Source organism: Hevea brasiliensis, chromosome 2 (assembly GCF_030052815.1).
Source record: "Hevea brasiliensis isolate MT/VB/25A 57/8 chromosome 2, ASM3005281v1, whole genome shotgun sequence".
Taxonomy (NCBI): domain Eukaryota; kingdom Viridiplantae; phylum Streptophyta; class Magnoliopsida; order Malpighiales; family Euphorbiaceae; genus Hevea; species Hevea brasiliensis.
In genome coordinates this window covers 122,634,421-122,646,731 of record NC_079494.1, presented here as the reverse complement: position 1 = coordinate 122,646,731, position 12,311 = coordinate 122,634,421, and the positions used below count along the sequence as shown (strand labels likewise).

At 35.1% G+C, this 12,311-nt stretch overlaps 2 protein-coding genes across 4 annotated transcripts; both read right to left on the bottom strand.

Annotated features, from left to right (window-relative positions):
- Nucleotides 1-214: 214 nt before the first annotated feature.
- LOC110669502 (uncharacterized) lies at nucleotides 215-2,547 on the bottom strand. The gene is made up of 3 exons (XM_021831199.2): nucleotides 1,321-2,547; nucleotides 659-805; nucleotides 215-580 (listed from the first exon to the last, which is right to left on the bottom strand). Exons 1-3 carry the CDS (start codon nucleotides 1,543-1,545, stop codon nucleotides 539-541), a joined length of 414 nt encoding a protein of 137 aa, XP_021686891.2. The 5' UTR covers nucleotides 1,546-2,547; the 3' UTR covers nucleotides 215-538.
- A 6,252-nt stretch (nucleotides 2,548-8,799) lies between these two features.
- LOC110669501 (uncharacterized) lies at nucleotides 8,800-11,317 on the bottom strand. Of its 3 annotated transcripts, none has more exons than XM_021831197.2 (4): nucleotides 10,948-11,317; nucleotides 10,693-10,839; nucleotides 10,386-10,551; nucleotides 8,800-10,228 (listed from the first exon to the last, which is right to left on the bottom strand). In XM_021831197.2, exons 1-3 carry the CDS (start codon nucleotides 11,227-11,229, stop codon nucleotides 10,408-10,410), a joined length of 573 nt encoding a protein of 190 aa, XP_021686889.2. In that variant the 5' UTR covers nucleotides 11,230-11,317; the 3' UTR covers nucleotides 8,800-10,228; nucleotides 10,386-10,407. The 3 variants fall into 3 exon arrangements, with proteins under 3 accessions (XP_021686889.2, XP_021686890.2, XP_021686886.2); XM_021831198.2 differs by having other exon boundaries at nucleotides 8,800-9,230; XM_021831194.2 differs by having other exon boundaries at nucleotides 8,800-10,551.
- Between the last annotated feature and the right edge of the window lie 994 nt (nucleotides 11,318-12,311).

Here is a 12,311-nt window from a genome sequence, read left to right as displayed (position 1 = left end):
AGCTAAAATTAGATCTACCAATTGTTGGTTTTATTGGAAATTGATTTAGGTATGAATGATTGATGAAATTTATTCTGAAACACAAGGACAATTGATCAGGTGCTCATTCCTAAGTCTGTAGAATTGCTTCCTTTCCATGGAGTTCCTTACAATTCTTGTTATTATAATTAGATGGGAATGAACAAATGACCAATGCGAAGCAACAAGGAAACCCTTTTCACCAAAATGTTTCTTTTATAAGAAAATCCCCTCACGAACCAGCATTTTGCATACATAACCACAATGTAAATATTTATTTAAATCATATAAACTAACAATTCATTACTCGAATCAACTGGATTATATCAGAATATGGTAATAAGCAGTTTATCCTCGTTGCAATGAAGAGAACAACTCATGAACTAGGTGCAGGGGAGCCATCACAGAGCAAATAATACAATTTACCAAACCACTGAAATTTCATGACTTGGCGACAGGCATGTGATATAAGATAGCACGAGCAGTGTACACCAGCTTCCTGTTTTTCTTGATTCTGAACTCAATTGCAACTCTTCACTACAGAACCATCAACTACCACCTCCTGAGAAGATAAGTTTAAGTAGAATTAGATCAACATCAATTTTGGACACATATTTCTCAATCAAAACAAGAAACTCACATTTTGGGGTGCGGCTGAGAGATAACAGATGCTCAATTCACCAAGAGAGATTTCCTTACCCTCAGCTAAAACAGTTCTAGCACACGCAATGGCTACTTTCTCAGCTATAGCTGCAACGGCCCCTCCATGCATCCCATTATAGTAATTCTACACCCGATCAAAGGAAAGAAAGCCTTAATAACCCCGTTTGATTGTCAAGAAACAGGGGGCAAATAACAGTACCAAAAAAAAAAAAACATAATAAACCTGTTGGGTTGGAAGGAAGAAAAAACTAAGAAATTTAAGAGAGATTTATGCAAGAATAAATAGAAGAAAGAAAATTATAAATTCATCACTAAAATACAAGATTTACATATACAAATTTAAAGATTTTTTATTCCTTTTCTTTCTCATTTTCTTAACTCTCTCAAACTCCCTTTTCAGCCCTTTCAAATTCTCTCTGCACTCTCTATTTTCAGCAGCACCTCTCACTCTTTCCAGCAGCAGCACTCTCTTCCTTTTATATGGAAAGAATGCTTTCTTTAGTTAACATAGCCCATACTTACACCATGCTTAGATATGACTATTTCTTTACTTGTACACATATATTTTTACCTACTAAATCTCATCAACTCCAACAAAACCAAAAACAACAGAAGAACTGGAAAGATGGTAAAGATTACGGCGACAAAGGGTAGGACAGAGAAGACGCAGGAGATGCGTCCGGCTTGGACAAGGTCGACCTTGAGCAGATCGCGAATGAGATTGGAATAGAAATCCGTGGATTTGTTGCTTTCAGGAATAGATGCGTAGATTCCAACTTGGGTCAAAAAGCCTTCAACTCTTTCTGCATAATCTGTTGTTGGTTCTTCTGATCGCCGAGTGATGGTGTTGGATGTTTTGGTCATATTCAGTCAAATACGCCGGTGTTTTAGTTTATTGATTGATCAAATCGCAAGGTCTGCCATTCCCAACTTCAGTTTCAGATCTTATTAGGGCCTGACTTCAATTTTAGATATATTTTCTTTAGTGTTTAAATTATGAATAGATCCAGAAACTTTGTGGCGTCTATAGTAGCGTCATTACAAACAACCGATTGAGAACTATAGCATAATTACAAACAACCTAATTAAGGTTCCTGAGAGAGAAAACGCTGGACTGCAAAGGATAATCATAAAAAAAGGTGATGTTCCAAAGGGATCAAACCATTCTTTATTAGAATAGCCATCCTTTTAAAGACTATGCAAAATAAATAAAAGATATTTTAAAAAGTGGGAAATTAGGCGAAATCAATAAAGGAAAAAAGAAAACCAATGCATAAGAAATTCAGTTGACAATAGAAATTGCAGTAAAAATTGAAATTGAAAGCCCGTAGTTCTTGCAGAAAAGGACATAAAAAAAAACTCAAGCAAGATAATGTTGGTCTACAAAACATAAAGTTCATTTTAAATTCAGTGTAGAGAGCAACTGCTTAAAAAAGTTCAAATGACTAAGCAGCAAAAGAAAAAAAAAAGGCATTTAGAAAAAGCTATAAATACCCTTCTAGTTCATTATGTACAAATCTGTTAGGGTTTTGGATCCCTAACAAGAGAATTAGGAGAATAGAAGAAAGAAGTAACTGAGAGAGAAGAAGTAAGAAAAAGGATCGGAAGAAAGAAGAATTAGGGAGAAAATTAAAGAGAAAAAGAAGAATATTATTTCTGAAATATCATTTACAATTACAAAGTAACTCCCCAGTTTTATACACTTTAGCAGTTGTAACTGCTTATCTAATCAGTTCCAGCTGTTTACTAATCAATTCCAGCTGTTTATTGACTTCTACAACTGCCATCAGCTACTCTCCTTCAGTTACAATAGCCTTTCCCTCCTTTTTGTTCCTAAACTTCTTCCAATAATATGTAACAATACCTCTCCCAAAAATTCAGGGAATTGAGCTAAGAGAGAAGCTTGATCTTCCCAAGTAGCATCTTCAACAGGTAGATTAGCCCATTTAATGAGGCCTTGAAGCACATGCTGCTTGTCTCTTGTAATAACTCTTGTCTGCAAAACCTTCTCAGGAGCAACAATAACCTTTTCCTCTATCATTGTTGGTAATTCCGTCAAAGGGGTTACTTTATCTCTTAGTTTCCTCTTTAAAAGAGAAACATGGAAGACAGGGTGTATAAAGGAACTAGGTGGCAACTACAATCTGTAGGCCACTAAGCCAACCCTTTCCAACACTAGATATGGACCATAATACTTGGCAGCAAGCTTCAATGAAGTCCTAAGGGCAATAGAAGATTGCCTGTAAGGCTGAAGTTTCAAATAGACCCAATCACTCACAACAAACTCCCTTTCACTTCCCTTTTTATCGGCTTGATGCTTCATTCTCTGTTGTGCAAATGACAAATTTTCCTTAAGAATAGAATTCATATGTTGCCGCTGTTCCAAATATTCAGTTACAGCTCCGACAGTAGGCAACTCCGATGGAATTACTGGCAGAAATGGAAAAGGATGCCTATAAAGAGCTTCAAAAAGGGACATCTTAATTGCACTATGATGAGAAGAGTTGTACCACCATTCTGCTAACGAAAGCCATTTACTCCAAGAAGAAGATTGCAAGTGACACATGCATCTCAAATAGGCCTCCAAGCACTGATTTAATCTTTTAGACTGCCTATCAATTTGAGGATGATATGCTGTGCTAAAAGCAAGTGTAACCCCCCAAACATTTAAAGAGGTCCTTCCAAAAGAGACTAGTGAAAATCTTGTCTCTATCTGAAATAATAGATTGAGGAATGCCGTGAAGTTTAAACACAGAATCCATAAAAATTTTGGCTACTGAAAAAGCTGTAAATGGATGTGTTAAGGGAAGGAAATGACATATTTTGTCAATCTGCAAATAACTACTAGAATAGTATCTTTCCCATTTGATTTTGGCAAATGCTCTATGAAATCCATAGAAATTTGTTGCCAAGGTTGAGTAGGAATCTCCAATGGTTGCAATAAACCAGGGGAAGCACAATGCTCAGATTTGCACCTAGCACAAGTATCACAAGTTTTGATATACTGCATAACATCAGTCAACATACCAGGCCAAAAAAAATGTTTTTTCAACCTCATGTGAGTAGCATGCACCCCTGAATGTCCCCCAACTGCAGTGCTGTGATAAAGTGCCAATAAATTCTGCCTCAAAACTGTAGCAGCCCCCACATACATTCTATCCTTATAATGGATCAGTCCATTTTTCAACCTATAACCAGGATATGCATTAGGATCCAATGAAAGAGTTCTTTGCAACTCTAATGCTTTCTCATCACCCTCATAACTATGAACCAAATTGGACATCCAAGTTGGTGTAACAGAAGAATTGGACAGCTGCAATACATTGACTTGCTGAACTGTCCTATCAGGCCTTCTAGATAAGGCATCAGCCACTTTATTTTCAACTCCTTTTCTATAGAGAATTTTATAATCAAGGCCCAATAATTTTGAAATTCCCCTCAGCTGTAATCCAGTATGTAACCTTTGCTCTAAAAGATGCTTGATACTCTCATGGTCAGTTTTTATAAAGAATTGACCTTGCTCCAAGTAATGTCTCCATTTAGAGACAGCAAAGGTAATGGCCAAAAGCTCCTTTTCATACACAGATAGGGTCTGTAATCTAAGTCCAAAAGCTTTAGAAATAAAAGCAATAGGATGATTCTCCTGTTGTAATACTGCACCCATTCCCCTGTTGCTAGCATCAGTCTCAACAACAAAATTTTTTGCGAAATCCGGCAAAGCAAGAACAGGAGCTTCGGTTATAGCCTGCCTGAGCCTGTTAAAGGCTTCTTGAGCTGTTGGACCCCATTGGAAAGCATCCTTCTTCAATAAATCTGTCAAGGGTTTACTAATGATACCATAGTTCCTCATAAACTTTCGATAGTAGCCAATGAGCCCCAAAAAACTCCTCAATTACTTAACAGAAATAGGGGTTGGCCAAGTAATCATGACCTGCACTTTCTTTGGATCTGTTGCTACCCCTTCCCCTGAAATTATATGACCCAAATACTCCACTTCAGTCTTCCCAAAAGAACATTTAGACATTTTTGCATATAATTGCTGTTCTTGAAGAACCTTAAACACCACTTCTAGGTGCTGCAAATGTGTCTCCATATTAAGGTTGTAGACTAAAATATCATAAAAAAAAAAAAAAAACAAAACAAACTTTCTCAAATAAGGCTGAAATATGTGGTTCATCAATGCCTGGAAGGTTGCTGGGGCATTGGTAAGCCCAAAAGGTATCACAGTAAACTCATAATGGCCTTGGTGAGTTCTGAATGCAGTTTTGGGTATGTCTGGAATATGCATTCTTATTTGATGATACCCTGCTCTCTAAGTTCTATCTTGGAAAAAACATAAGCTCCATGCAATTCATCCAATAGATCATCAATAATAAGAATAGGGAACTTATCCTTGATTGTTTGATCATTCAATTTCCTATAATCAACACAAAATCTCCATGTCCCATCTTTTTTCTTCACCAATAGGACTGGAGAAGAATATGGGCTGGTACTAGGCTAAATGATTTGAGATTGCAGCATATCATAAACTAACTTTTCAATTTCAACTTTTTGAAAATGGGGATACCTGTATGGCCTAACATTAATGGCCTAAGAAGTTGAATTCAATGGAATGGCATGATTGTGGCTTCTAAATGGTGGAAGGCAAGAGGTTCCTCAAAGATACTATGATACTTTTGCAATAGCTGCTCTAAACCCTCACCCACATGCACTGCTACTGCATTAACAACAGAATCATTTTGCTCACTTTCTGAAACTGAAACACAGAAAATAGGTGTTGCTAAATCAGCCCCTCCTTTCTGAAGTAATTCAGAAATAGTATCACAGGATTTCAGAATAGATCCTGAAGAGTAATCATTCAACCCTTGTAAAACAATTGGTTTCCCATCACCACTCAATATAACCCTTTAAACCTTAAAATTAAACAAAATTGGATTAAAACTTTTAAGCCAATCAACGCCTAAAATCATATCAAAACTTCCCAACTGCAGAATCCTCAAGTCAAAATTGAAATGATGAGACTGCATCTGCCAAGAAAAGTGTTAACATTTGTGTTCACAAGTAATTTTCCTCCCATCAGCAACAGAAATACGAGCAGCTAGTATTTCCACCATTGGCAACTTCAATTCCTCAGCAACTTTCCTATCCAAGAAGCTATTAGTACTCCCATGTGTCAATAAGAATCACCAGCTGTCTACTTCTATGCTTCCCCAAGACTTTAATAGTTTCATTCCCTTGCTTTCCTTCCACAGCATATATTGATAGCATAGGTTCTCCCATATTTTCCAACTCTTGTGATTCCTCTAACATATTCAAACCTTATTCCTCATTTTCCCCTTCTAATTCCTCAATCTGCACAGCCATTGCAATCTTAGGTTTACATAAGTGCTCAGATACAAACTTCTCCCTACACTTGTAACAAGATGTTGGGTTGGTTTTAGTAGTTGAATTAGGTTGATTGGAAGGTTTGTTGACTGAAGAATTGGCTATTACAACAAGGGTAGTACTGCTAGTAATTGTTTTGTTCAAAGGAAAATTTGACTTAGGAAGAGAATTAACAAGAGGTGGTCTTGGAGGGTAAGAATATAGCTGACTAGGTCTAGAATTTTGGTTGGGTTGGCTAGCATTTGTAGAACTGAAGTTATAACGAAAATTGCTATTGTTAGGATTGCTGTAAGAAATAGGTCTAAAACTTGCAGTGGTATAAGAATTCTTAGCAGGACCTTGGTAACTTCTGATATCATCCAAAAGCTGCTCTTGCAGTCTAGCAACCTCAATAGCTTGAGAAAGAGTGGTTGGTTTTATCATTCTTACCATAAGTCTCACCTCATCCTTCAAACCCCCAATAAATCCTGAAAGAAAATAGGATTCACTCAAATCTGGCATAACCCTCTCCATTCTAATCCTTAGATCCTCAAAAGTATCTTGATATTCATCCACAGTCCCCTCCTGCCTTAACTTCATAAATTCCTCAACAATATCTTGTAACCCTTGATCCCCAAACCTCTCACAAATACGCTGCTCAAATTCCTTCCAAGAATGACTCGTTTCCCTATTTCAGTTATGAAACCATGCATCTGCCTTATCAGTTAAAAACAGACTAGCAATCCCAATCCTTTTATCCTTTGGCACTCCATACCCATCAAAATATTTAACACATTTCCTAATCCAAACCCTAGGATCATTTCCATCAAAAGTCATCAATTCAATCTTAGGCAGATAAGGGTTTGATTTCTCACAACTAAAAGAATTATTAGAGTTTCCAGAACTACCTTGAGAAGGAATGGGTAACAGCCCCCTATTTTCATGCACTCCGAGATCATCCATGACCCCCTTTTTCATGCACTCCAGGTCTGTCCTCATCACTGCTACAAATTTCCTTTCCTTTTTCTTTGTTTTTATCCTCCATCATAATGCTCATGAAAGCCCGAAATTCCTCCCTGAAAGAATTAAGTTCCAAAAAAGTTTTCTTTGCCTCCTCCTTCATTCCTCGAGTCTCCTCTTGGAGATCTCTCATTTTCTCCTCTAGCTCAGCAATCTTGACCATCTCAGAACTCACCACTACAGATCTAGTCATATTTCCAACTCACAAGAACCAACAATTGAATCAATCCCACCACGTACCAGCTCTGATACCAAATGTTAGGGTTTTGGATCCCTAACAAGAGAAATTAGGAGAATAGAAGAAAGAAGAAGTAACTGAGAGAGAAGAAGAAAGAAAGAGGATCAGAAGAAAGAAGAATTAGGGAGAAAATTAAAGAGAAAAAGAAGAATATTACTTGTGAAATTCCAGTTATACAATTACAAAGTAGCTCCCTAGTTTTATACACTTTAACTGCTTATCTAATCAGTTCCAGCTGTTTACTAATCAATTCTAACTGTTTATTGACTTCTATAACTGCCATCAGCTACTCTCCTTCAGTTACAACAGCCTTTCCTCCTTTTTATTCCTAAACTTCTTCCTATAATATGTAACAAAATCACAGAAATCAGACCAACCTACTATCTCCAAATTAAATATAAATAGAAACGGAAAGTGGAAACCAAGCTCTCAATCTTAGCTAAGCTTGTAACTTAAGAAACATACTTCGCACAAAAAGAGAAAGAATAGCTTGTTGCAAAAGATATACATATATTTTGGCCATTTTGATATGGATTTGTCATAATGTATTACATTTAACATTAAATTTTTTAAAAAATAATGGAGAGAGAGAGAGAGGTAAAACAAAATAATTTGCTAGATGCAAAATAGAGATTCTGCAGCAAGACATGCTCACTCATTTAGTGCTTTACACATACATAAATTTTATCTCAAATGTTCAATGTACAGACCATGGAACATCCAATGCATACTTGCTAAATATAAATAGTAAAATTGCTGAAACTATGCATAGCAATAACAGAAGAAGCAAAATAAATGGAGAGAAGCCAACCTGCAAAGTGAAACCATTGATGCTGAAAAACGAAGTGGAAAAATCCACACCTTTGCCTTCCTCATCAATTTGTTGCCTTCAGAATCTGTTTTCACTGCTTCTGCATCTTTGATAACCAACACCAATTTCAATCGATTAAATCGATTTTTTCAAAAAATAAAAAAAGCAAGAAATAAAAAAAAAAGGGTAAAAATGCAAATATGAGGAAGTAGATGAAGCACAATCACCTGTGGATGTCACCCTCCTATCTGAAACTGTCTATGATGACAGGAGCGTCTTTGGCTGTCATCATTGCCATCACCACAGCGTGAAAATTAATGAAGACTATTGGAGGTGAGCAACATCAACATCAAGATAACTGCTTAGGTGAATCAGGGCTCAAAAAGGTTCATCACCATGTTTTCTGATCTGCCTTTCTAGCATTTTCAGCTGAAACTGAGGCCTCGGAAGCCTTCTCTGGTGGTCAAATGAAGCTGAGGAGGTCAGCTTGAGACTCGCTGTGTTCAATTTTTCTGTCATCAATACTTTTCACTTCTTTTCTCTTGTCTTTTCCTTCACCTCCAACATCCACTCCTTTCCACCATCTCACTAACGGCTAGAGACTTCCTTTTGTTTTTTTGATACATAAAACATATTTATTACATTTATATTTATATTTTAATTGAATAATTATAAAATTTTAGTGTTATGTAAAATTAAAATACTCAAATGCAAGGACAGTAAATTATCAAATTTCTTGATCGGTTACATACAAAAATATAATTTAAAGTTTCAAGGACAGGTTGCTCAAGAATCTGAATCTGTGAACCCAATATAACTCCGGGAAGACAATTTGGTCAAATTACAAGCAAAATTTTGCTAGGCCAGGAACTTGCCCTTTTGAGTACGCAATATCCAGCACATGACACAGATAACGAAGAGATAACACTTAGTACACAAGTATCGAGTGACAAGAATATGCTAACATAGATTGGCTTTTATTTGTGTGAAATTTGCTCAAAAAATGACATCTCTGTATAACAAAATGATTTTTCATAATTGAATTATTCCCCAAAAATACTTCACAAATTTGCAGCCATATCTGGTTGAGTGAAATATTTCAGAGTCTTCTTGAATCTGAAGTTGAACAATGCAAAGAAATGACAGTTAATTTCTCTTCAGGGCCAACTCTCCATGTAAGAAAGAACAATTCCAAACAAACTGATAATGGTGACACAGAAATCAAGAAAATATAAGATGCAATCAAATGTAAGTTCTGAAGCATGACTATTTCTTGTAAACTGAATAGAAGGAACTCTAACTTCAGTTTTGTCTATAGCGGCTCTTCTATTCTGTTTTTGGTTTTTCTTTTTTCAACAGTAACATTCAGACCTAGTATGTAATATCCATCCCGACCCCAATCTAACTTCTTGACCACTAAGTACCATCCCAAGGGGCAAGGGCATGTCTTTACAGCTTAGCCAGTTAGCCCATACTTAATAATTTGGACAAATGAAACATGCCTAAAAATGCTAGTAAACAATTGCCTTATCATTCGAACCTACGTAATGATCCATGAGTTTTCTATCAAATATTGAGATAAAGATGGACTATTATGATCAATCCAGCAGACTGTTGACAAAATCAAGAGCCTACATAAACAACATTACAGAAAACTAGAATGCAACAATACTAGGTGTTGAGCTTTGAAGTGGACACATGATAATGTAGTAAGTTTGCATCACAAGAGGCTCCATCCCATGGTTGCACAAGTTTTATTTTTTCCTTTCCTCCTTCTTCCCCAAGGATTACAAAATACACAGTTCATCAGGAATGAGACCATGAATGGTGGAATTATCTACAGCAAACATTTGGGAGAACCTCTAAAATCACAATCATAAGGCAATTGATAATTTATCTCCTCGTATATAGGATCAGTTTTTTTTTTTTTTCCCATACACTGTACAAGAAAATGATCTACCAGTAATAAATGAAATGACCATCATTGATATTTCTATGAAAAAAAAGTTCTAAAGTGATAGATGAAACATGAATTTTCCTAGCTTGGCAAGAATTAAAAGTTTATAACCCTTTTCCAGCAGTCAACCTTCCAGTGAGAAATACTCTTCAGCATTATGAATTAAAAGTTTGAAAAGAATATAACGTCATTTCTTGGGGTTAAACGAGCACGAATCAGCAAGATATCGCAATAAGTAATTTATCTTTACTGAAGTAATGAAAAAGATCGTGCATTTATTATAGGCAAAACAGCCACAGGATGTAATTACGAACCAGATGATATGCCACAGTAAATTCATAGCTTGGCAACAGGCATGTGATAGAAAGTAGCACGGGCAGTGTAGACCAGCTTCCTAGTTTTCTTGATTTTGAACTCCATGGCAACTACAGATAAATTTCTTCCGCTCCTCACTATAGACCCATCAACTAACACAACTTCCTGAGAAATCAAGTCGATAGTTTGACTACATCAAATTAGATCACAATCCTCAAGAATGTAACACAATATCTAATCATTAGAGGAGAAAGGAGTTATCATATCTCAGTTCAATAGCAGAGAGCCAGGGTCAGAGATACTCACATTTTGTAGTGCGGCAGAGAGATAAGATATGCTCAGTTCACCAAGGAAGAGATGTTTATCTTCTGCCACGACAGTTCTAGCACAAGCAATCGCCACTCTCTCAGCTATAGATGCCACAGCCCCACCGTGAAGTCCTTTAAAATAATTCTAAAAATCCACGAAGGGGAAACAAAGCATCAAAAATTCCCGTTTGGTTGGCAAGAATACAGAGGAAAGAAACAATAGAAACAGAGTTATGGGGGAAAAGTAGATTACAGTAACGGCAGGTAGGACAGAAAAGATGCAGGTAACGCGGCCCCGTTGGACAAGGTCAGCCTTGAGGAGAGGGCGAATGAGATCAGAAAAGAAGTTTTTGCAATTGTAGTTTTCAGGGAGAAAGCTAGAGACCCCGCTGTGGTCGAAAAGCTCCATGATCTCCTCCGCAGAACCTGGAGGCAAGTCATTGGAGATTATTGTTTCTGTCGAAACAGATGATGTTTCTTCCGACAGAGACGAAACGGTGGCCGCGCCAGCGGCGGAGCTGGGGATTTTCGCCATCTTCAGTTGTGAGGAGGCGTTGGTGGTAAAGGTCGCGGTACGCGTGATGCGTGGCTGGTTCTTGTTGGATTACCTTACCTGTTATCTATTTAATCAAATATTTATTTCTAAAATTCTGTATTTTTTTTATATTGCGGCTGCTCATTTGAATAGTGAAATTATATAGTAAAATGTTAATTTTAATTTATAATAATATATTTAATTTTAATTTATAATAATATATAACTATTATACTTATAAATTATAAATAAAATTATTTTTTTAATAATAATTAAAATTATTTAATCAATTTAAAAGTAGATAAAATTCAATTATTAGTTACTTATAAACTAAATTTACATATTTAATTAAAAGTGAATGATATTCAATTTGAATTGAATAAATCGAACTAAACCGCCTCAATTCAATAATTTAATTTTTAAAATAATTTAATTTAATTTTATTTTACATTTTAAGAATTTTAATTATTTTGATTTAGTTTGATTTTGAAGATAAAAAAATTAATTAAATAGAATTGAACTAAATTATTTTATTTATTTTTAAATTGATTTATTTTTATAGAGAATTTATGAATTATATATAATTTTATGTATATAAATTGTTTAATTTTATTGATTAATGGTTATTAGGTTTAAATAAAGATTAAAATCAGATTAAATAACTTGAAAATAAATCTAAATGAAAAAATCAATCAAAATTCAAAAACTGATAAGTTTGAATGGAACTAAACCTAAATAGAGTTGTTTGCTTCAATTTTTTTTTTTCATTTCAGTTTGGTTTGATTTCTAAAATATGATAATTCAGTTAATTCAGTTTTAATAATTCAGTTCAATTTGGTTCGAATCAAATGCTCAGCTCTATATTTAATATACTGAACAACTCTAAATAAATATTATAAAAAACTTTATAGATATTATTTTTTTAATATTTTTTACATAATAATAATTATATTACTGTTTTAAAATAGTGATTTATAAAAAGAAAAAGATAGTGTAAGTAATATTAGTAAAATAGATTAACAACATAATATAGAATTCTGATATTTCATTTATATAATGTTAATATATAAAGTGAAAGTCATT